We start from the raw sequence: 26,018 nt of genomic DNA, 5'->3' as shown, positions 1-26,018 counted from the left end.
TATGAATATGGCAATTTTCCCTTGTTTTACCTTGATAAACAGTCTTTTAGTTTCTATTGGAAGGTTTTTCTGCATCTGATCTGTAGCTAATATATATACTTATAAATAAGGCAGATTTTTTCAGCAGTGGTCCAGTCTTTATTTGAAATATGGTATTGGAATGACTCAAGTTTTTCTTCTGCATTGTGTTTGAAAGGATTTCACTTATTTTCACCTGTTGCTGAATTGAATCTTCTTTGGAAATTGTTGTATTACTTATCTCTCACTTTCCAGAAACATACTTTTATCCTACTTTGGAAATATTATTCAGTTCTTTTAAGTAGGGAGGGAAAAAAGGCTGTTAAGGGTAATGTGGTTAGAACAGGATTTCTCATTTGCGTGTTGTATGAAATGATGGGGAAGGTTTGGATTTGTAAACAATGGGCCTTGCTACCGCTTTCTGGAATTGAGCAGTGAAGTATTTTTGCTCACTACCTTCCCACAGTGTTTTGCTTACACTCTGCTAGCCAGTTTTTACAGTTCATAAGATGTCAATAGAAATGCTAAAGCAGCAGTGGTGGCCTTAGGCAGTCCGACCACACAGCATAAAAATAGATTGATAGTGGGATGTGACATACCGTCATAACTGGTTAATGCAGGCAATTGCCTGCTTTTATTACCATGCTAATTTGAAAGGTGGGGAAAAATAGGTTTTATGATAACTTCTCATACCTTTTATAATCACCTCTGAGTATAACCATTGTTATGAAAAATGGAAAATCCAACATATTGCGGATAGCTAAGGTTATATGAGCCGAAACACGGAGTGGATCTGAGTCCATTTATTAATGCATGTTATTATTTGCAGTTGTTGAACACAAACTTGGCAGACTATGCAGTTGTTCACCACAAACCCCCAGATTGTTGGTATTTTAAACCATCCTATTAATGAAATCAAGTTTACTTAAAAATAGGGTTTTGGAGCAATATGCTGGTTTTTAGGTGGAAGTTATCAGTGGGATGGAAGCATGAAACACTTGGCTGTTTCAGATTTAGCAATTTCAAATTAACTTTTCATTTTTTTTAGCAGGTTTCTTATTGTTAGTGGTAAATATATAAAATGAACATGGCACAGAATTGTTTTTGTTGCTTCAGGGCAGCAGTGTTAGCATAAATACTTGCTGAATTCCTCACTGAGGAGAAATTGTTAATACTGCACTGCTTTGAAATTGAATGTGTGCTTTTGGGAGCAGCAAGGGCGAAGTGCACATCCTGTGCGACCAGCATTCGTCACTAGGGGCTTTGAAAGCACTTGGAAAAGTACTTTGGGATTTGGACCTAGTACTAAAGCATTTCATAACACAGCATAGTGAATGAAATTATTAGGAATTTTGCTGCTGCTGTTCCAAAGGAGAACAGCTTCAGTTTTTCTTAAGGAAGAGACTGTTTTTCTTTTCTCAAGTTACCATGCCCCTATTTTCTCCTTTGGGATTGGCCTTGGACATAAATGTTGTACTTGTAAGTCTCCAGTCTTGTGCTCAGAACTGACAGAGAAGGTTGACTTGTTCTCAGGTTGCTACAGGTTATGGGTGTCTCGTGTGTGTGTGTGTGTGTTGTGTGTCTGTGTGAATCAACTTTCTGCACTGTGAACCTGGCTTGTATTTGATTCTGCAGGACTCATGGATGTTTTGTACCACTGAAAATCGAGGTCAGTTATGGAGCACTTACCGTTGGTGGCTCCTCCTGAATTTTTTCACGTGCCTTTGCTGTTGCAAAACACAAGCATGGTTCATGGGTTTCTTTCTTCGCTTGCAGTCCTGCCTCTTTTTGAATGCAAATGTCATGTGTACTTGGACTTCAGTCCTCTGCCTGTGTTCAGGCTGTTTACCACTTTCCCGTCTTCTGAATAGAGCTCGAAGGCAGCAAGGCGAGTAACCTCAAATAGGTGGGGATTAAAAATGGACCAGCAGGCAGCTTAAATAATTGTGCAATCTTTCATCTAAAAAGAGAGGCCCAAGGACTCCATGTGTCTGGTATGCAGATGAGTGGAATACCAGCAGCAAAGGCTTTCAAGGCAGTGCAAGCCTGGCACACTTGCTGTGTCAGTGAATGAAAGATGAATTTAATTCCTCAGGTTTCTTTGAAAGCGTTACCAGGTATTTTTCAATTTTTTAGCGAGTTATAAATAACAGATGCTTTCTTTTATTTTCAGCTTCTTTGTAATACTGGCCATGCTGAAGAAAAGCTAGGTTTTACTTATGACAGCATCATAATATGGTAAGTTGTAAAGAATACTACATTAGTAGTAGGGTACTTGTTCTAAGTGAAGTAAAACTAATTTTATTTATACTCTCAAGCTACCTTTTTGTAGTTCTAATGTATTTGAATATTTCATTATACATATAAATTAAACCTATAAAGTACAAATATTTTAAAGGGTAAAATGAGAATATATACTACACTGTTAGAGGACGAAAAAGAGTCAAGGTGAAGTTTTTAGTTCTGTATTATATTCCTCATAAATTTAAAAATACTTCTAAGGATCTCACTAATTGCAGAAAACACTTTTCCTAAAAATGTAATCTCATAGAACGTGAAGCAAGCTCTTTAGGGAGAATCAGGATTTAAAGATAAACTTTTCATATAAGTTTGATCTATACGACTGGGTTTGCAGCATTATTTCTTGCAAGTAAAACATTCTTTGACTAATTTTAAAACACTGAATTATAATAAATTAATGATTTCAAGAAAAAATGCCAGTTTCCTATGAAGTTTTTGAAGTTTTGATGGTCAGTTACCTTGACAGAATACTTAACCAAACCAAGCATTGCAATTGGTCTTCAGTTAAGAATCTGTTTTTTAGAGCCCTTTTTTTTAAAAAAAAAAAAAAAAAAAAAAAGTTTTTAGTCCAGGTGCCTGATAATAGTTTCTTCCTGCCAGCAGATGGAGATAATAGTGACACGTTTTGTTGTCATTCCCAGTATAGATGGGTCTTGCCGGTTCCCAGAGCATCATACCAATGACACCTGAGAGGAAGCCTTGAGCCATGAAGAGTTGGAGTGTTGGTAGGCCTCAAACTCCTGAGGTCTTTTAGTAATGTGCCAAGAAGCCTTGGCCATAAAAGCAAAGTTCAGTATATTCTTAATTACCTGACTGAAAGAAAGATCTGTCAAACCACTCTGTTGTGAGTGGACAAGATGCTTCAGGAAAAAGGTGCAAGCATGAATTTACAATAGGTAGTTAATATTCTATTCCATCCTTTGTTAGTTCTTCCAGACTTTTAATCAGTCTTAATGATATCTTATGAAATTCTTTTTATTTCTACAGCAACTTAAAATACTGGGGCAAGGGGTATTATACTTGGTTAAGAATATACTATGCATTTATGTATAAACATGTCATATTCTTGGTAAAGCTCACTCTCTTTCACAGTCACAATGTTTCTTTGGCTCTTGCAGCCACAGATGCACAATAAGTGATCTACAGTTGATATCAAAATCATTTCCTTGATTGGATGGCTATTTTAGAATCCTATAGTATGGGTAAATAAAACATTTTTGTCTTGTGTACTTAGTCACATTTAACCATCTTGAATTTTCTTTATCATCTTGCTTACTATTCATACATATTATTTTTAAGTTCCCTTGAAGTTTCTCTTAATCCCATCCTAATCTAATTAACATAAATAACATCATCTTCTTTAATATTTCTCCCCTCCCTATTTCTTCTCCCAAATAGGAATCGTGTATTAACTGCTGTCTACCAAAGGAGATTGTGGTTTGCTCATACTAAACTGTTGTTAGGGTAAAAATCTGCCATTCATCTCTACTCTTTGCTATTCGTCTTTCAGGTTTTGATTTGTGAAACTACTTTTTATTGCCTTATAACATCCTTATGCCTTAGTACAGTCTTAAGTAACACTTGCTTGAAGGTTTTGGTTGCTGAGTTATGAAAGTGGTTCCTCTATGTACACCATGATAACTCCTTTAAAGAAGTCTTTCAGTAACTAGTGTAATACAGTTTGCATAAACTATTCTGGTTTCTTCACATGGTTCACTAGATTTATTTTAAGTATGAGCTTCAAAGTCTTTTTTTTTCATAGGCCTTTATCACCTTTTGGCATGGCTATTTATAATGAGGTGCTTGCTGCGCACAAACAGTTCATGCTTGTGTTCTTTCTGGATACTTAGATGTGTAACTTGGTGGGTTATGGCTAATACATGCTGATGAGTTTTCTCTAGTTGTTTAATCACTTCCTCTTCTGCAACTAGCTTGTCTTTAATATCATTAAAAAAGATTTTAGGACGGGAGTTTTCATGTAGATCTTCAAAGCAAAGACTTAGCACAAAGAAAGTTTTCATTTTTCCTGTCATACTTCAGTCCATTTTATATGCCGCATTCCTTCCCTCCTTTCTTTCTGCTGATTCGGTGCATCTGCTTCATCTTTCAAGTTTCCTGCCTGTGATACACTTGAAAAAAAGGAAACATACACATCTGGATACTCCTCATATTTTTCTACTTTTTTTTTCCCTTTTGGCCTGCAGTAATATATAGTAATTGAATTTTCATAAGGTCAGATTACTCTTTTTGCTTATACTATGTTCTCTGAGGTTTTAAAGATGTTTTGTTTTAATGTGAAGGTTTTGTTCAGCCTTGTATGTTTCTATATATCATTACTTCATTTATGCCTGTATGAGTTTTATGATCTTTGTTAGAGCTAAGTCTTACTAGTTAGTACTTACCTTATATTTTCATTGTATCATCACTTTTTTGAAGATAGTGACACATTCTTTTTTGATATCTGTTTCTTCTGGATTTTAGATCTTGTGATAATGTTGCCATTTCTTGTGGTTTCAGTATTGTTGATTCTTTAGTTCTTGACCACAAGTTACGAGTCTGTTTCTCCAGCAAGTTGTAGAATAAGTTTTCAAAACACTGGTTAATTTTGAAAAACTATGTGTCTAAAGATCATTTTGTGGTACCATTCAAGAAGAGTTCTTGTCTCCAATATAAAAATAAATAACACTTTACTTGATGATAGAAAAAAAAATCCAGATTCAGAATTTCAGAATTTGGTTGTTCTAACAGGAAATTTGTAATGGCACTAGTAAAGGCACTAATTCACTAGAGAGTGAGCAGCCTTCCATCTTTAAAAGAAAAGCAAACAAACAAACAAAAAAACCCCACAACTCAAATGAGACTTTTAAACTGGAGTATCCGAACAAATCATAAACTCTAAGGCAGAAGTCCAATTAAGATAAGTATTGTTGAGGAGACCTAATTCTTTTGTACTCATACTTCAGAGTTGCCTCTGTGTAGATCTGCAACACGACATCATTCATGATCCAAAGCATGCCTGTGATCTACTTAACACACTTGAAGAGTTATTTGTCTTCTCTTCCATTTGCTAGTGGTTCGGCTTGCAGTATTAAAGACAATTAGTGGCACTCTTCTCATGTGGAGAATCATATTTCATTTTTACAGCAATGATGGTCTTCCTAAAGAGGGAGCTCCTTGGTGCTGAAGGTAATAATTAGTTCATCTTTGTTTGCATATAATATTGTAGCCCTTCTGCTTTGTCTTGTCATGTAGAAGTAGAAACTTTTATATGAAGTGATTGGGTCCCCATAAAGTTTCAGAATATTTGAGCCTTGGAATTTTTGATTATCCTGCAGCCATTGCGGTTGATTACCATTAGCAATGCAGAATAAGAAAAGTGATGAAACGATCCTATTTAAATACATTGTTAATTGTTGGGGATTTTGTTTGTTTGTTTTGTTTTGTTTCCTCTCCTGCTTAGCCAAGAAAAGGAGCAGAATCCTATGGGGGCCTTCAGAAGGGCAATTTGCCTAATTTGTCCATTTATACTTGCGGTTTCCATCTCTGAAGATCTTCAAAAGCTCCTGCCTTTCTTTTTACCTAGATAGTGAATGTAAGCAATTAGATGATGGTCAGTGTTTTGTTTAGAAAAGCTTACCATGATGCAAGCAAAGTGCTCTCATAATTCGTATAAAGAGAAATACATTAAAATAAAATGTTGAAATGAAATCTGTAGCAATTTATTTTGTGTAGAGTTGCCTAAATTTACCTTTGACTCTTTTGTAACATTTCATGTAAACACTGAAACATTGGCACCATACCATCTTTAAAGCATCCTTCATAAAGCTACTGAAAGTATAAATTTGTCCCTACTAGATGTCAAGATGTTTCTTTTAGGATTCAGGCTTATGGACTGACAGTCAAGTGGACGAGGAATATTCTCCATGTTAACGTTCTTGAAAAATGCAGTTAGTCCAGAATTTCTTCGGGGGTTGATGTTGTGCCTGTTTTGTCAAGTAACAAGTCAGGTACAGGGCTTGGTCATATAAAATTTCACGGATGTAGGAATTATTGTTAAAAGATTGGTTTTTGGCTTTCTTCAGATTAATATATTGTCTACATCTGCTGGCAAGGTGAAGATTTCCCCTGTGGGCTGCACAGGTACACATCTCAAAGATACAAAATTAATGCAGAATACTTCTCTTTAAACATCAGACTTTTTATTTTAAATTAGTAGGTACTAGCTGCCTCTCAGGTTGTGAAGTCTACCTGCTGCTGTAGAATGATTTTCCTGCTTTGTTTCCGTCGTTGCAGCTTGCGGTTGGCTCTCCTGAACGAAGCGAAGGAGGTGCGCGCAGCAGGGTTGCGAGCCCTCCGCTATCTCATTCGAGACTCGGGGATTCTCCAGAAGGTGCTAAAGCTGAAAGTGGATTACTTGATAGCCAGGTATTTTTTCTTTCATTACAATCCTTGGTCTAAATCTCTTGTTTCATCAGGGCTGAGAGGTGAGGAAAGATATTTTCATGTCTGTTTACATTTTTAATACGTAGCTTTGTAAATAACTTTTATTCAATACTGAAGGTTTTCTTCAGCTTCTTTCTTTAAAAATAGAGGGGTAATACATCACACTGTCTAATGCAGATAAAATGCTATATGAATGTACAATATGCTATGCGGAAACTAAAACAAAATTAGAGGGAGTTAAATTTAAGCTAATTTTGAGCTGTATATGGTACTAATCAGATTAATCTGTGGTAGTGTTAGGAGATTGAAACCTTTAAAATGTTTTTGTCTTGGCTTGTGCTATGGCATTTGTCCTGATTTTTTTTTTGTATGACTGTAGCGTAGCACTTAGGAGTACAAAGACAAGGGAAGAAAACAGTTCATGCCCAAGAATTCATCATCTAACTATATCCTATGACACAACAGAAAATACCAGAGGGCAAACTAACTATGAGATAATAAGATCAGCATGATGAGTACATCTAACTATTATAATCTCTAGTGCTTGTTTTGTTAAAATCTTTTTGAATTTAATATACTGATGTGTGCATGTATCTGTATATACAAATATATACTATATATACTATAGTATCGATTTATAGTATATACATATTATAGTATATACTTGTAGAGATGATTAAAAATGGATGCTAAAATTGAGTGAGAGCATACATGCATTAGTGTATATATATGCAAATGTGTCTTATGTATTATATCTAAAATATATGTATATTAACTGTAATTATGTTGGGGTAATGGGGCTTTTATGAGGTGACATGCAATGAATGTTAGTATTTAGTTGAGTCTCATTTGAAATGGCAAAGGCAACTAGCTCATATTTGCTGTTGAAGCATTTTCGCCTCATCATTGTGTATTTTAGAACATTATAATTTAGTTATGTGATGACTGAAATACTAAATATGCCTGCTAAATGGCAGAATTTAAAAATTCTTTATCATAATACATTTTTTAATGTTTACCCGTTTGAGTAAATATAAACAGTGAAGTGTTAACAGTTATGGTGAAAGTTGTTGTCATTAAAAAAAACACATTTTCTTTACATTTCATTACAGGTGCATTGACATACAGCAGAGTAATGAAGTAGAGAGAACACAAGCACTTCGATTAGTCAGAAAGGTGAGCTTTACCAGTGCTTAGTGTCTCTTGTTAGATATGCCAGGCAGCTATGCTGGATGCAGGCTCTCTCCATCAGCAGTTCTCTTTCTCGCAGTCTCTAATTCCTTACCTTAATTATCATATGAGTAGCAATTATAGCTGGTAATTTATAGAAGAACAGGAAGGGCCCTGCTGAGGCTTGTTGTGATTTTAGTCTCTCAGCACTGACAGTCTTGAGTGGGCTAGTAGAACTGTGCTAACCTTTCTTTGATGAAGATCAAGCTGAGCAAGATTTATGAGGAAATTATTGAATGATGAGTGCTAGGATATAAGAATCACACTATTACGTTTATCTATTAAGCTTATTGTATAGTGTGTTTAAACGTATGTGACTTAAGGATGGGAGCTTTTCTATGATTTGAGAAATGAGGCAAAATTCCATTGCTGGAATAGTTCAAAGAACTTAAGGCTTTCAGCCTTATTGCTTTATCCATGGGTGTTGATGCTGTCCATAGTTCTTTTCTCAGATTCACAGTCATACCTAGGTACTCTTTGCTAGTTATTGTTCTGTATTTTAATTTGCCACTGGATGTTTGAAACTGTCATAGCATCATTTTCAAGCCTGTCTTGGAGATTTTGGCATGCACAAATATTAAACCTCTTCTTTCAGGCAATGTGCTTTTTTACTCTTTGTACTGAAATTTGCTATTCATTTTCTTGCTTTTACTCTTCTGTGGAACATCTCAGAAAAATTACCGAAGACTCACATGATATTTGAAGTGAATGGATGTTTTTCCCCAAAAGCACTGTGTTTAATCTCAGTGATTTGCACATATATATGCATGTGTGTTGTAGGTTTAAAATATGGAAGTTTAATATGCAATCCTTTTTCTTAAAAAAGGCATACTTGGTTTCTGACAGCAATACTGAGACAATATTCTTGATTGACACAACTGTTTAAAAAATATATCGCGAGGAAGAAAAAGGAGGAATCACCTATATCAGCGTCATATGTCTTTGAGGAATTTGTACTTTAAAAATATTGCTGACTCTTCTTTTTTAAGAAGAGCTTCGGTGTAGGGCTAGGATAACTGTAATAAGAAATACACTTATAATGAATTGGTTTAACTGGGGCCAGACATTTGTCCTCAAATTTCTGTCTTTTTTGAGCAAAGACTTTTGCTGGCTTCTTGAAACAAGAAGCAAGAGAAATAAATTTCTGACCCCCAAAAATAATTCTACAAGATATACTAAATGTTATTCTCATTCTATTTCTTTTCATTATGTACCCAAAGAATCATGTACTTGTATCCCTTAAAAGAATGCCCTAGAAAAGCGGCATTTCTACCTTCTTTCAAATCATACAGTGAAACTAATTCAGTGCGTATCCAGGATTAAACAATACATGGAGAACCTGAATTTATGCAAATGAAGAAGGAACACTTTGAAGGAATTATAGATCCATCTGATGTGTCCTTTGATTGAAGCTGCAAAGCTCTTGTTGGAGAGTTTTCTGTAGTTCCTCCAGCTCTGTTTTGATGCTGAGAATTGCATTGATCAATGATGCTTCTCAACATCTTTTGCTAAGAAACTTGTTTCTTAAAGAAAAGCGCCAAACAAAAGCTCCCACCCACTACCCACCTTTTACTGGCCATCAGTAAAGGTAACATCTTTTTCACATCCTTTCTGGACTTCATCAGTTAAGTACACACTGGCCCAGAGCAGCCAAACACTAAAGTTTCCCAGAGAACACTGTGGTGCAGCTCCCAACGGGCACACTCCGTATCCACACTTGGTCTTTTTTATGCCTTCTCTTGCCCTTCTGCCATCACTTCTCATCTCCCTCAAGGTCAGAGTCAGTGGTTTGAGACCAGGATTCCATAAAGATTACTGGGAGTTCTAGGAGTGGGGAGGGAATGCCAAATACAATCATAGGACACAGCTAGTTTGCTTATGCAGAAGGTACTGTACTGAGGAGCCACTGAAGAGCTGAACTGGGTTTCATCTGCGTCGCAGAACTATTGTTGTTTTCTGTTCCAGAGTCTGAATGTGGTTCTTTAACCTTTGTTTTTTCATAGGGAAAAATCATTCATAAGAATACCATAGATATAAAATTCTAAAACATTCCCTTGGTTTATTTTCTTCCTTTCCATGGAGTCAAAAAAAACCCCCAAAATATAGTATGTTTATCCTGCTATATGAATTCCTAGAAGAGATTTAATGATAAAATAATTAAAAGAAAAAACACAGATAGTACAGGAAGAGAAAAGAAAAATTACTTTCAAACTTTTTAAATTAGGCTTTTTTTAAGCTTTCTGTATACATTTTTCCTGTGAGTGAATGTTCTCTGAGGCAGTATATAGAATATCACGTTTACATGTTAAAGTGTAACCTCGAGAAGGCTAAATTCACAAAACATTTCTTCATCCAATGAAAGTCTTATTTTTTTAATTAAAGTGGCAGAAAGTTTTATTTTTCAAAGCAGAAGTCAAGATAAGATATAATAAACCCACCTTCTTTCTTCTTCCTTTTTAAAGAAAACTTTAAAAATTGCCGTAGTGGTTTCATAACCTGTTACATTTTTCATCCTAACTCCTTATTAGTAGTCTTGTCTTGCCTGTCCTTGACCTTTAGAACTTTATATATGTAAAGTGGAAGGAAGGAAAATGCAAAAGTGGTATTTATTCTACTAAAATGCTTGGAATTTAACCTTAAAAGAAAAAAAAATCCTTTCCTCCTCAAAATCAAAGAAAAGCAAAACAAACTTAGGAGCTACTTGTGTTCTCAAGCTATTATAAGTCCATATGCACGTTCATTTTGAGTAGAAAGCAAAGTTGCGATTTTGTAGAGCAGATAAGTACAGCCATTCTCTTGCTAATTCTTGTTATTTTTTGCAGTAATAAAAATGAAAGACTGTGTAGGTGGGGAGGAGTTTGGGTTTGCTTTAGAGTTGCTTCAAGCTTCCTGTTTTGTGGGTGAAACATTATATATGACAAGAAGTTTCTCAAAAACATGTCACAAAAATAACTTGTTAAAGCGTTCAATGTATTTATGTAGTAATGGCTGATTTCTTCACATTTTAACACTATCTGAAAAGGAAAAAAGATAAGCCTCTTGGCTGAGCTGATATCTGTAAGACGTATAAGGAATCCCTAAAATGAATGCAGAACAAAATATCGGAAAAATAATAGGGATAAAGCAATGAGTAATAGCAGTGAAAGGGATCTTAAGGCTACTGATGGAGGCATTTTGGGGTTTTTGTTTGTTTGCTTGTTTGTTTTTAAGGAAAGGTTCTTTTAGGTATTGAGCACTGTTTCACAACTTCATTTGATTCATTAATAGGAGGAAAAAATAAAAGTGACTTGGTTTAGTGAGCTTTACCGAATCATACAACTTTGTTTTTAAGCGCTCAGACTACAAGCCTATTTCCCCTTACTAACTTCATCTGTTCATATTTATTATCGTCCCTGTTACATAGGAGGCAGAATATGAATATTTAAGTGAAATATTAGAAAAGTAAACAGGCAGCTAGTCAGCCTTTGCTGTCAGTCTCTTTCCCTTTAATATGCACACAGGGCCTTGCTACTTTATCTAAATTTCACTTTTCTTACGCCAGCAGGTGAGGATTTCCATTGCCCAGGGGAGCTTCACTAGTGTGAAGCAGCATTAGCCATTAATATCTGCTCTTTTTTTCTGCCTCTACTGTATTGCAAATTATTTTTACTTTTCAGTTGAAGAATGGCTATTGATTTATTAGTGGAAGCAAACTTTGTTTTATCTTTACTGTTCATCGGACACATGCAGGACCTGTGGTTTCTGTGGCATATCTTTATAACCTGTCATGAAATTGGATTGTGCTGCAGTTCTAGGAAGATCAGCTGCTATGCAACTGGTTTTGGGTGCGTTACTGATACCTACCAAATACCATAGCAGCTTCTTTTTTTGACTGTCCTTGCTTCTGTAGCCTGCAGCACAGTCTGCCCTCCTGTGTGCATAAGGAACTGTGTACCAAGAAGAGATTTATTCAGCTATTAACTATCCAGGAATAGGTCTTGAAGAATCAGTGATGCAGTGTGAGTTTACCTTCTAAAAGAGTTTATAAATCTACTGTTTGTCTTTCTGTAGTGTTCTCTGTTAATAAATAAATTCTTAGAAATATATCTGAAAAAGGCAGCAATAGTTCTTTCTGGTATATGTATCCTTTTTAAGCTTTCTCATTATGGTAAAATAATACAAAAATAAAAGCTAAATCAGGAGGAGAATGGTAAATTCAGGACTTTCAAGAACAGAAGGAATACTTTTGAGGATTTGTGTGATACGCAATAGACTTCTACATATTAACTTGTTTTGTTGAGGAAACAGTGTCTGGTCTCAGTTATGTATGTAGAGAAGTATTATGACAATTTTATTTATTTATTTTTTACATTTTTTGGCAGATGATTACTGTGAATGCTTCACTGTTTCCCAGTTCTATAACTAACTCTTTGATAGCAGTTGGAAATGATGGTCTTCAAGAAAGAGATCGCATGGTGCGAGCTTGTATAGCCATTATCTGCGAACTAGGTAAGATGTCTGGAAGCTAATTAAGAATTTTGACAGGATTGTTGTCAGTTTTCTAAGAGTTTCTCTTCTGCATGTTCCTATTAAACAGCTTTATACAAATAATAAAGGACATGTGGTCAATAACTGATGAGGTAGTTGTTAAATGTTTTTTAATGTGCATTTCCTAAATGTAATTACTAATTTGATCATACAGGAGAGGTATTGGGGTATTTTATCTTCCCTGTATGTTTTCCCAGAGCAGTTGATGTTTCCAGTTGTTTCAGCTTATAAACACTAATGAACTGAGAATAGTGAGAATACCATACCTGAAGTGCTGTTAAATGTACAGAGAACTACTAAACACGTTTCTTTAAAATTTTTAAAATGTATGGTACTGTATTTAGCTTATAGAAGTCAGTGTCTGCATGTGTGTAAAGATGTGGACAGTAGTTTATACTTAATGCATATGCTTCTATATGGTTACAAATTTTTAAGGTTCTTTCATTTTTGTATTAGCGAGAAATTACCAACAAAAGTTCAGAGATATGAACAGTTTTAAAGAAATGTATTTCTTTTTTAAAAAACTTTCTATTATAAATATTTTGATCATGTCAGTCCAGTGAAGTAAAAAACCTTTTTGTGGTGAAATGCAGACTACTTTGTAGACGCTTGGTGAGAAATTAGCTAAGAAATGTTCGTACTGGTGACTGACTGATAATACTTCTGTTGTTAGCAAATGTAATCCAAAATCTTGATTTATCATTAATGTCAGTCAGTGCCAGTAAAACATGCACCTTGGCAGTGTTCAGGAAAAGAAGAAAGATATCTGTACTGTATGGACTATGAGTTTTACTCATTTTGTATTTGTAATAGCGGGCACCTTGAAATGTCTTCTTGTCTATCATTCAGTGAAGTGATGTGTCTATTTTTTTCATCTTTTTTAGCACTTCAAAATCCCGAGGTGGTAGCTCTCCGAGGAGGTTTAAGCACCATCTTGAAAAATGTGATTGATTGTCAGCTAAGCCGAATAAATGAGGCTCTGATAACTACAGTTTTGCACCTCATTAATCATCCAAAGACCCGACAGTATGTGCGAGCAGATGTAGAGTTAGAGGTGGGTTCCCTTTTATTTGTTTAGTGACAGAAATTAGCAAGTTATGTTACTAATTAAAGTGTTTAATTTTCACTTTGTATTTCACTCTCTGTCTTAATACGAAGTGTTTAAAATATAAGTTAGGCTAAGAGCGTAATCATTTATAAAGCAGAAATAAATGACAGATTGGAGTGGGACTGAGGAAAGGGCAAGACCCATTAACTGTATTGTCATGTGAAAGTAATGTATGTCTTTCTTTTGTTTAGCGAATTTTAGCTCCTTACACAGATTTTCACTACAGGCATAATCCAGACACAGCAGAAGGACAACTCAAGTAAGTGTTAGTGCTGCTGTACTTGTGCTACCAGTTATGCATGCATGGTATTGTAATTAAACAAGTGACAAAGTAAAAGCAAGGTACTAGAATGAAACTTCGTAAAGGTGCGTGTGATAGCACCTTACGATGCAACTTCCCAGTATATTGCTAAAAGGGAACATGTAGTTTTATCCTTTTTCTCCCTTGTTATAATTTTTATTTAAAAAAATACTAAAACATTATTATTATTACTTCAGATGTGGATTCCTTTAGACATCTACAAGGAGTTTGCATTAGGGCTGCTTCTGTGTTCAGGGGTTGCGTGTGAGGCTCAGGGTAGTGGTTAATGGGTTGTGCTGTGCCTGGAGGCAGGTAGGGCACAGACTTGAGGGTCTGACTGGTTGGGGAGCAGCTCTTGTAAACAGTAAGTCTTTAGCAACGAAGAAAAAAATAGCAGCAATCTAGGCTGTCTGAACAGGAAAAATAGCCAACAGACTGAGGGAAGCAATTATTTCCCTCTTAGCACTTACTAGACCTTATGTAGACCCTTGTGTATGGTTTGGGGCACCTTAACTCAAGAAACATTATTTTGAAACAGGAACAAGTTCAGCAAACAAGAAGCGACAAAGATAAATTGGAGAAGGAAAAAACGAAATATTTTTCAGGAGAACAGTCAAGCATTGGAACAGGTTGTCCAGAGAGGTTGGGTCTCTCTCTGGAGAGGAACCTAGAGAGGTTGGGAAATGTTAGAGTATGAAGACTGCACAACTGGATGAAACCTTGAGTAACCCTGTCCACTGATGTCATTGCAGACACCTGTGTTGTGCAGGAGTTTGGGCTAAGAGCCCTTTTTGAGGTCTGGTTTCCACATGAATTCTATGATTTTATCTTATCAAATAGCAGTCAGTGCTTAGGTTTAGGTAACTGAAGCGAGGTCCAAGTATTTTGGCCCTCACTCTAGTCACACTGTCCAGGGAAGCTTGAGTGATTCATCTCACCAGCTCAGGGTATTTACTTTGTGATCCTCTTAAAATAGAAACTCTTCTGAAAAAAGAACAAGTAGCAATACTCAGTTCTAATCTTTGGATGTGTGCATACATATTGAATATATGTACAGGCACCTCAGCAGTGTTATATGCAATACAGACACATTAAAAATTTTTCTTGGTTTGGGTTTCATTCCCCACCTTAAAATCTCAGTTAACTATTGCTAAGTTAACTATTGCTATGTTTGTCTTATGGTAATGTAACTATGTATTGTGGCATTTGTGTTTTTAATAACAGGGAGGACAGAGAAGCCCGGTTCCTAGCCAGTAAGATGGGAATAGTGGCAGCATTCCGATCATGGGCAGGTAAGGTTTGGTTTGTTTTTTCCAAGTTGCATGATTGGAGGGCACTTCCACCTTTTGCAGTAAAAGAATGGTTTATTTAAACACATAATTTGTCTCTCTTGATCTGTCTTCTGTCAGTACCTTCCTACAGTTGAGGCTAAGGCATTTTTTGATAGGATACGTACATAGTTTGCTTTAACTGATTCTGCTGACAAGATATGGCTTTGTCAATGTGGAATATTGCATCTGTTGTTCCTTGATGGTTCCTTCCTTCTGCTTGAAGATAAATCCCATTATGAACATAGTTTGAGATTTTTTTTTAACTGCTGTTTTGCATTTTTCTAAGTCCTTTCTTTGCAATAGTGCAGTATCTGACATGGAGCTGTTACCATAGGGACTGCTCATTCTCTCTCAGGAGAGTCAATGTCTCTAAAATAAACTAAATCACTTGCTAGGAAATTTTACCAAAATTTGGGGCAAAATCTTGCAATTTGTCCTTGCAACAGATACATATGTATAGAAAGCCTTTTTGCTTTTTAAGACTCTTTGCTTTATCTTTTAATCTTCTGAAAATGATCCGTAAGCTTAATTTGGTGCCCACATGTCCTTCAATAATTTCCTCACATACAGTCCCATTGCACTGGTACAGAAACTTGGAAAATTTGTCACAAGTTTGAACTTTAAACTTTGAAACTTTAAATTAGCAATTTCCGTTTGGAGTGTTGGTGCGTCTTCCCTAGTTCAGGCCTTTGAAACTGATGGCATAAGCCTAAAAAGTTTTAAGTGATTCCAGAAACATTTTCTTGGAACATGCTACTTATCTTGGTACTTATATTGTTGTGCTTTCTTCGCTCTTTTTTTATTATTACTTGTTATACTTAATAATATAGGACGCCTAGTAAAATCAAGGATGAGTGATTTGTTTTTGCCTGTCTACACTTACTCATCACAGCTGATTCCTCTGTCCTTTATTCTCATGTTCTGCCACATCCTTACAAATGAATTTGGACCATGCAGCAATAATTGCATTAACCTAGATCTATTCCTCCCTTGCAATTGGAATGTGGTCATTATAGGGAAAGGCCCCTGGAAAGGAGGCCTGTGAGGTGAATGTGGAACATACTTGGAACATGCACACTTCATGTGTATGGGCTCACATGTGTTAATCATAAGCTTTTTTGACAAGAGAGTTCTGAGCTTGAGGAATCTTCCACATAAGACATTTGCTATTTAGTTTAGTATTAATGAAAATAAATGGATGAGTAGTCAATAATTACCATCTTCTGGTAATTAATGAATGGAGATTTGGGCTTATATAAAACGTGTAAGACAAAGATGGGTTCAAGCCTGGCATCTTTTCTTTTTGTTCACTTAAGTTTACATTTTTTGATTAATTTGTTTCCTGAATAGTGTTACTGTAAGCTTTAACTACTGTGATATGGGAGGGGAAACGATTTAGGAAATAGAGCTAAAATCTAGAAATAGATAGAAATAGAGTCTCTAGAATCATATAGACTGTGACTGTAACTCAGTGTAATCACTAGCTTCAGGCAGAATTTTGCATCATCTAAGAAAAATCAAGGTTTTGTCCTTTAAATCTAGAAATATTTTATTGAGTAGAGCATAATTTGAAAGGAACAAATTGTAAGAGAATCCCTGAAATTTTAGGCAAAGCAGAATCAACTGTGTTGATTAATCTAGAGATAAGATCATCTTGGCAAATATGATTAAAAAAAAAAAAAAGAAAAGAAAAAACACACACACAGGAATGTTATTCGAAGGGATATTCACATTTATTGTTTAGAATTTTTCTAGATTAAATCAAGCAATTTAATTTATTATGTTAAAATAGAGCTTTCAGTGTAGAAGCTGCTCACAGTTTTGTTAAGGTTACGCAGATTTTTATTTTCAAGTTTTTTCACAGTCCCCCCCCGCCATTTCCTCCATGTAAACTTTGTTATCACAGGTAACTGGAACGTACTGTTCACAGTAGAAACAGCAAAAGTTGTAACTGTTACTGAAGGAACAGTGTTTTATAATTAGAATGTTTTGTGTTAAGCATATAGTACTGATGAGAAAGAAGATGACATTAGAAAGGTGAAAAATGTTTATAATTAAGTCATTCTGTCATCTGTGCTTGCACTCATTCTGTGAAAATCAAAGTTAATACTATATCTCAAGCTTTTTTTTTTTTTTTTGTGAAGGAGTATTATATATTTAATATTTTCTAGGTATTATCAGCTTGTGCAAGCCTGGGAATTCTGGGATTCAGTCTCTGATTGGGGTACTTTGCATACCAAATATGGAAATACGGGTAAGTGGTAAATATTTAATACTAGAATATGGATAATATTGGATGTTTTAATTACACATTCTTAAAATTCAACAATCTAGTGGTTTACATACTAATTCTATTTTTAAGGCCCCTATGTTGAAGTTTACACTATAGTCTGCAAGCTTAATCAATTTGTTTGCTTTTTCTATATCTAACTCCTTATCTGTAAAATAAGAATAAAAGCACACCTTCTGTATCTGACAGGAAGGAGAAGAGAAGAGGGGATAAACATATCAAAAAATCAATATATACTCAAATGTTATGACACTAAAATAGCTTATAAGCTGTCAGGAAGGAGGGTTAAGTTTTTGTTTTGTTTATGTTTAGTCTGTTTCTTATTATCTTATGTAGATCTTGAGCTCATTCTGTAGAATTTCCATTATGATTTAAAAGCAATTTAAAAAAATAATAATTAATGCACTGTGAAGTTGATACTGCCAGGAAAAAAGTTTAATAGCGTCCAGCAGTTGTTCTTTGTTTTAAGTTTAGTTTCTCATTCATACTTCATATGGTGGGAGTCTTGGATGTCTCCTATCATGGAATCACAGAATCATTAAGGTTGGAAGGGACCTCTAGAGATCATCTAGTCCAACCCCCCTGCACACGCAGGGTCACCTAGAGCACGTGGCACAGGACTGAGTTCAGTCTGCTAATATTTAGAGACTAAATGCCTAGAAGACATTAGGGAAAGTCAACATGGAGACAGACCAGACCAGAGGTACGTAAACGAATTTCTGTTTTGGCCACAAGTCAAAACAAGCACAAAGGAGCTGTAGGTATGATGAGCTTAAATCTGCAATGTGAAAAAAATTGCTTCTTTCAAGTAACTGGCTAAACTTAAAAAAAAAAAAAAAAAAAAAAAAAGTTGTTGTTGGCAGAACAAAAACAAAACCAAAAAAACCCAACCTACCTACTCAGGAAATATGCCAGTATCTTGCTTTATAACCTTTGATAGACAAGATAATGAAACTGTTTGTATTTCTAGTACACAACTGTGCATTAGTTTGATTTTTATTTGCATATTGGGAAATGCTGAGTGGATAATTGAATAATCATTAACATCTCTCAGGGTTTCTTAATTAAGTGTAGAAGAGCAATCTGCACTTTCATGGTAGAAATTGTACAGTCTTTGTTAGTGCACTGTTTGGTGGTGATAGTAATGTATATGGCAGTAACATCCAAGATGCTATTTTTGGAATTTCTTCTGTACTATTTTAAGTAGAAAGCCTATAGAAAGCCTATAGAAAGCCTATAGAAAGCATCTACTGAATATAGGAAGACTTGAGAGTTTTGTTTTGAGCAGTGTTGAAAAATAGCAATTAAGTAGAAATTATGCTTTTAACTTAGTAACTTCTTCAACTGATGTATTTCAAGTACCCCAAATTTCTTCAGCATTTATAATAATGATGGATAAATAATGATGAATAGTGATGAATGGTGATAATAAAGCACACCTTTGGAGTAAGCAAGCTCTTGCCTTCTCCTTTTTTTCTCTAAACTCAGTTAGATTATGAAAATAAGTATATTCTAACCTGCCCTCCTCCCAAAAGAAAAACTGCAAAACAAATGCACTGATCTTAACAATTTAAGGAAAAGTGAACTTCAATATTCAATTTCTTAATAGTTTAATGGAAAAAAGACCATTTTTATAAATCAATAAAATAGCTGCTACTTTCTTCTGATTTTCTAGCGAGGCCTACTGGAAGTTCTTTATGATATATTTCGCCTTCCTCTGCCAATTGTCGCTGAGGAATTTATTGAGGCACTTCTCAGCGTAGGTAAGTATTTAGGACCAGTTCACAAAAGCATTCTGTGCGTTCATTTGCTCTACAGTTTGAACCCTTGACTGTTTCCTTAATAATGACATTATCTACAGTATGAACTACTTTATCACTGAATTCTTTGGGTGTTCTCAGGCCCTATTTAAAGTTTTGTCAGCTATTGGGCATTGAAGATGAAACCACTAGAAGTCTCATTTTCTTCTGGCATCCTTACTGCACTAAGTTTGATACAATAGGTGTAATGGAGCATAATAAATGCAGAAGACTGTAATTACGTTGCAACAAAGTAGCCTGCTTTGATCATGAAGTGTTAGATCTGTGTCAAAAAAAGGAAAAGAAAAAAAGTCTATTTCTATATACTGTGTATGTAATAGCTCTTTACACTGTGCTTCAGCATGCTTAGCTTTCCTAAGGCAAGGTTGCACCAGTTTTATGTCTTCGTATTTAGCAAAGTCAGGCTTTTATTTTTAGAATTACTTATTTGCAACCAAAAAATGAATCCTCTCCCTTTATCTCATAGTACAAAACCATTAGCTGCATGAGGAGCGAGTCTTAGTTGTAGCTGTTCCGGGCATTCTCTAGAGTCTGGTTTTAAATGTCTGTGATATAAGATTGATTATGAAAAACCGTAACCATCTGTCAGCAGTGAAATCATTTTTTCTTGCAAACTTGCTATGTTGCTGTATGTTGCTTTATAGAGATAAGCACTTTTTTTTTTTTTTTATTAAACAAGATGAATGTATATATGAATTTGGAAATTTTGTTATCTTGGTTGTCCTAGTTTCAAAGTTAGCCTTGCTTTGCATGAGAGTATGGATTAGATAACTTTTTGGGGTCCGTTCTGATGTAAATTTTTCTGTTTTGAAATCTGAAATGGCAGTTATTGTTGATATAAGGGCTATTTCTCTAATGGTGACTCTTTAAAATAACACTATGAAATACAGCTTATGCAGTGTGATAATTAGCATGCTCCATTTTTTTTAATAGATCCAAGCAGATTTCAGGACTGCTGGAGACTTTCTGATGGCTTTGTGGCTGCTGAAGCTAAAACGATATTACCCCATCGAGCCAGGTCAAGGTGGGTATTTTATGAACAGCATCTAAACTGTTGGGTTTTGTTTGTTTGTTTGTTTGTTGGTGTTGATAAAATAATTGTTGTAACCTTGCAGATAAAATAAACACAATGTACTTTCTAAATTGTTTCCATACTTTTTCTCCTTAGGCCTGATCTCATGGATAATTATTTGGCTTTAGTGCTTTCAGCTTTTATTACCAATGGACTTCTAGAGGTAATTAATGACCTTAAGCATAACTTCTTATTTTTCCCATAAGAATCAAAATAAGAGGATGTACATTAAATTCTGTAATTTTCTGAACCTTTTTTTTTAAAGGGCCTGGTTGAAGTGATTACCAGTAGCGATGACCATGTATCTGTTAGAGCAACTATCCTTTTAGGAGAACTTTTACATATGGTGAGTAGAGACTTTCTGCTTAGAACAAGTAGTATTAGTAGCTCTCTGTAAATTGGTGTTTCTGGTTATAGCCTTGAATATATCTGTTACAACCTGGAGGCATCCCCTCTTTATAAAATAATGTGCTATCTTGTAGTACATCATATTGCACTGCATAGTTTAAAAATGGCGGGACTCAACTAGGAAGGCAGGACTGAAAGAGAGGCTTCTGCCCCCGAGCTCTCAGGCTCCCACTGACACTCAACTTTGCTTTAGAAGCTGGTTGTAGTTTTAATCTGGAGTCAGGCAAACTCACTGCTCAATTACTGTGTTTGGGAAAAGGAGGACTATGCTTTATTTTTGCCTTTATTTCAGTATTAGCAGCCTTGTGGCAGTGTGTTAAGCTTTCTGTTTAGAAGGATAGAAGGTATTTATTTATTTATTCATATTTTTTTTGCTGCAGCACTTTGTATTATTCATTCAGGCAGCTCCAGCTTGGTGGAGCCCTTTTTTAGCAGTTATTGGCAGCTCTTACACACCATAGAGAAGCCGGAGGTCCATCGCTTGCTGCCTCTCCTCTCTTGCAGTAGCTTTTCTTCTTCCTTTTTGCAGCATCCAAACAACTCTTTATCTTTCCATTCTTTGTCTGTTTATTCTTATTTCAACAGCAGAATATGAAAGGAAATTCGTAAATTCGTTCCACTGTATTTTTCTTATTCTGATCTCTGTAGCCTGCTTAAAACGAGTGGAAACAGCCTGCTTAAAGAACAGAACTTTTGAGCAGAGGCTAAATTATTGTGCTATAGAGGTGATTTTATTGTTTTCATGCACAGCAGTGTATGAAAACAGCCTCCTTCAACCTGCTGAGAAGCTGCTAGTGATGTATAAAGTGGTGACATGCCTTTCTTATGAATGGTTCTTTTTCACATCCTTTCCTGAAGGCAAGAATAGCTTATACAGAAGAGCTCTTTGATTCTAGTACTTTTGTATGAGTGACTAGATGCACTGACTTTTGAGCATGCTGCAAGCATGGTACATTTTCTGTTTTATAAGGGGATCATTCCCTAGAATGTCTCTGAGATGAGACTGTTTTTCAAAATACTGAAAAATTATCTATACTTCAGTTAGTTTTAAAAACATGAATAAAAAATATTTCTCTTTATGTAAATACATTTGAAAGCTATAAAGAATAATATACTATTTTTCAAAACAAAACCAGTTCATCGACTACTCACTTAAGAAATTATGTGATTGAGTTCATCAGATAGTCACAAGAATGTTATTTTTCTGTGCAGAATCATTAGTTGTTGAGCGTATTAAATGAATATCACTAAATAGATTATTTTGTATTTTTTATTATACATTTTCGTACTTCAAAGCATATCAGAATGACTGCAACCAAGCACAATAAAAGTTGTATTTACTACTTCTGTATTTGTTTTGTTTATTTAATAATGCTTTGCTTGGCAATGTAGATGAGGCACTTGGGGCAGTGATTCAGTAGGCATGGTGGTGATGCGATAACAGTTGGACTTGATGATCTTAAAGGTCTTTTTCAACCATCATGATTCTATGTTATTCCATACTGTCACTTTAACTAATATCAGCCTGGGCATGAATTAGAATGCTCTCATGCCAAGTCTGTGTCCTAAGATTCTTAAATTAGTTTCTACTGTATTTTAGACTGATGAATTTGAGAAGTTAAAGATCTCGTGTTTGATCATCGCTGTCATATTTTACAAAAAGCAATTTTGATGTTATGCATTTTTGAAAGTTTTGTGAGATGTATAGACACTTCAAATGATTCTTACAGATGGCTGAAAATGTTGTGATAAGTTACTCTACTTTTTTGATTTGTTTGGTTTTTTTTTTAGGCAAACACAATCCTTCCTCATTCCCACAGCCATCACCTGCACTGCTTACCAACGCTAATGAACATGGCAGCATCTTTTGACATCGTGAAAGAGAAAAGACTGTGAGAATGCTAAATTATACTTCGAGATTAAAATACATATGTCTCCTTCTCCCGCCCCAAGACGTGTATTTACCACAACTGCGCACAAACCTGCATTACCTGTTTGTTGGTTGGTGAAACCACTGCTGTCTTTATTGCAGTGGGAATGCATATGGAAATGCTCTTTGACCTTTATTAAAGAAATGCCCTTTCCAGTGCATGATTCAAAAAATGCATGATATTTGCATGATTTAGTAGTGATTCTGAAATTCAGAAATCCAGAAGAGAATTTTCAGTGGTAGTTTTTGGATCATGCTTTTTTTTCTGCTAGCACTGTTTTGTGAGTAGCTGATTCTGACATTGTCTGATGTCTTTTTTATCACTTCCTGTCTTGAGTGTCCCTTTCTTATGTGTTGTCCCTCAGATGCTTGGATTTAAAGAGCAGAAAATATAATATTGATACCCCCACTACCATCTAGAAAAGAGAATTTACTTTCTGTGCTTACTGTATACTGTATGCTTATAGTTACTGTATAAGACTGAGTGGTATAGGTGCATCAAAAGTACATCAAAACCTAAAAGTTTGGCTTTTTTTTCATAATTGCTTCTTCTTAGTTGATTCTTACTTGAGCTATGCCTGTTAAACTGAAGATTTAGCAAAGGTGTTATTTATTTGTGTAACAGTCATGCATTACTGATTATATTTTTCTGTTAGACGAGCGAGTGCTGCACTCAACTGCTTAAAACGCTTCCATGAGATGAAGAAGAGAGGACCTAAACCTTACAGTCTTCATTTAGACCATATTATTCAGAAAGCAATTTCAACCCACCAAAAAAGAGATCAATATCGTGTACAGAAAGACATCTTTATTTTAAAGGTATTACCATTACTTGTTTTCCAAAGTCTAGTTTGTATTTGGGAGATTTTCTTTTTCCCTTCTCAGCTTTGCTTTCTTTAATCTACAGTCATTTTTTTCATTTAATTTGACCTCTAGCTACAATTAATTTGACCTCTAGCTAGTCGTTGGGGTATATGTGGATTGCACTTTATAGAACTTATAAAATGAAATTACAATATTTTTACTGGTTTCTGGGGCCATTAATGATCTCTTACTGTTAGATTCTAGTAGCAGTACCGTAATCGTGCATTGTACTCTCAAACACAAAAGGCCCTTCAGTGAACGTTACATGAATAGTATATCCAATGACAGTACTGAAAAATGATGCAAGGAAACTTACTGTAGTTTTTCATGTGTATATTACAGGATACAGAAGAAGCCCTTGTAATGAATCTTCGAGACAGCCAGGTTCTTAATCATAAAGAAAATCTTGAGTGGAATTGGAATCTGATAGGGACCATACTGAAGGTGAGCAAAGAAAGTGCTCTTTAAAAAATGATGGTATTCATTTCACATGTGAGCTTTGTCTTAATAATATAGTGCTATACACGATAATCTGTTTTATTTCAGAAAATTGTGATGTCATGTGTTTAATCAATGCTTAATCAACACTTTTTCATATGCAGCCTCTAAATTACATACAATAATACAGTAGTTAAACTATCAGATTCCTTAATAAGCTTACATTAAGCTTTATATAACATTTTGCGTACATAGACATACACTTTATGAAGTGATACAATGATTTTAAGTTTGCATAATATGTTAGACGTAATATGTTAGTAAGGCATCAACCTGTCTGGGTTCATTGCATTACTTTTAGAGGATTTTGTCTTTTTTAAGCAACAGACTTTCTTACCAGTTAGTAGTTGGAATAATCTTAGCCATCGTCTGAACTCCTGTTTTCTATGCATCAAAACTGCCCTCCTATTGATGTTCACGAACAAACTTTACTTATTATAAGCTATATTTTTGTAAATATGATAGAGTACAGAAAGGATTACTGGTAACAGATATATATGATCAAGTGACAGACATATCAAGATTATATTAAAAAAACATGAAATGAGAAAACAAGAATTTGTCTAATATGAAGGACTAAGTAGGTCTATGACAGTAATTTCTTGCCCTGACAAATTTCTCTTGTTTGCAGGCTTTTGTCACTATTGCTATATTTACGTTAATTTAATGCGGGATCAAAAGCAGAAATATATATGATTCATTTTCAAGAAACTATTTCTCACAATCTCACAGCTAATCTGTGTAACCCTTTGTCAAAGGATTTTTTTTCCCCCTTTTATGAAATTTAGAAACAGAAGAGCTTCTCAGTCAAGCCATCAGTTACCCTGATATCTAAAACATTCCTGCAGTAAGTTTTCTAGTGACCAATCAAACAATTTTAAATGTCTCAAAATGAGACTTCCGTCTTTCAGAATGAGAAGTTATTGTGCTTTCTGGTTAAAGTCTAACCACTTCCCTTCCTGTTAACATTATCTCAGTGCATGCTGGTGTTGTGCAGTTTATCAGAGTGGTCCATCTTTAGCCCCAGACTGAGCCGGATCCAGTTTCTGATGTTTGGGTTTCATTATCTCATGTGGCAACATATCTTCTCCTCACTCAGTCAAAACTTTATGGCTATTGAACACCAGCTTTCCTACCACCTCACTATTTTATGTTTCATTTGGTCTCTTACAGCCTTTTTAACTTGCTCGTCTTGCTGTCTAAGCTGCAACAAAAGCAGCAAAGTTAGCAGTTGTCAGGATGGAAGGATTTACTTTGTCTGTCAGCAGTTGTAGACAGTTTATATTTATTCTGACACCCATGGAATCAATGTTATCAGTCTGGTCAGCTTTACTGATCATTAACTGTTGCACTACCTGTCTTTAGAATATTTGTATACCAATTTGCAATGTGGAACTGAATTTCTTAGATAGGAAAAAACAGTGTATTTGATGCACTCTTTTCTGCTCTTTCAAAGAAGATACTAGTAGCAACAAAAACAAAAAGTCATAGATAACAGCTGTGAAAACAGAAAACTTAGTACGGAGAAAGGAGAGGTCCAGAAACATCTGACACAGCTTAATTTGGTCTTATTTGAAACAGTTTTTAAAGTGTCAAGAGGACTTTAAATACCACTTTAATAAGGAATATTTAAGTGAACTGTAATAAAATAATGGCTATTTCAGAACTCATCTGATTAATAGTGAAAACAAACAAAAGTTTCCTTTTTAGATGAGTATTAAAAATTGTTTTGTATTTGCAAAGGAGATACTAAGCATAATTATTTCTTTTTCATTAGCATGTCATAGTTTGGTATTTATATTAGAATTGTGGTCATGTACGTGTAGCACGGAGCCAGCACTTGCTCTCCTTCTCTGGAAAAAGTAAAGCAGTCCTTG

At 35.1% G+C, this 26,018-nt stretch overlaps 1 protein-coding gene across 1 annotated transcript in view; it reads left to right on the top strand.

The window, feature by feature from the left end:
• RICTOR (RPTOR independent companion of MTOR complex 2) overlaps positions 1–26,018 on the top strand; it is a 76,065-nt gene that overhangs the window by 23,080 nt on the left and 26,967 nt on the right. Inside the window, exons 4-18 of the mRNA XM_088534386.1 lie at positions 2,192–2,256; positions 6,613–6,744; positions 7,875–7,938; positions 12,354–12,480; positions 13,404–13,573; positions 13,819–13,886; positions 15,153–15,220; positions 17,431–17,513; positions 19,225–19,312; positions 20,303–20,393; positions 20,538–20,604; positions 20,707–20,787; positions 22,641–22,741; positions 23,436–23,598; positions 23,986–24,087. Of these exons, the coding sequence (XP_088390512.1) occupies positions 2,192–2,256; positions 6,613–6,744; positions 7,875–7,938; positions 12,354–12,480; positions 13,404–13,573; positions 13,819–13,886; positions 15,153–15,220; positions 17,431–17,513; positions 19,225–19,312; positions 20,303–20,393; positions 20,538–20,604; positions 20,707–20,787; positions 22,641–22,741; positions 23,436–23,598; positions 23,986–24,087 (1,470 nt within the window). The remainder of the gene's footprint in view (positions 1–2,191; positions 2,257–6,612; positions 6,745–7,874; positions 7,939–12,353; positions 12,481–13,403; positions 13,574–13,818; positions 13,887–15,152; positions 15,221–17,430; positions 17,514–19,224; positions 19,313–20,302; positions 20,394–20,537; positions 20,605–20,706; positions 20,788–22,640; positions 22,742–23,435; positions 23,599–23,985; positions 24,088–26,018) is intronic.

Source organism: Tinamus guttatus, unplaced genomic scaffold (genome assembly GCF_059628265.1).
Source record: "Tinamus guttatus ecotype Peru unplaced genomic scaffold, ASM5962826v1 Tinamus_guttatus_pri_ptg000549l, whole genome shotgun sequence".
Classification (NCBI taxonomy): Eukaryota; Metazoa; Chordata; class Aves; order Tinamiformes; family Tinamidae; genus Tinamus; species Tinamus guttatus.
This window is presented reverse-complemented; position numbering and strand designations above follow the sequence as displayed.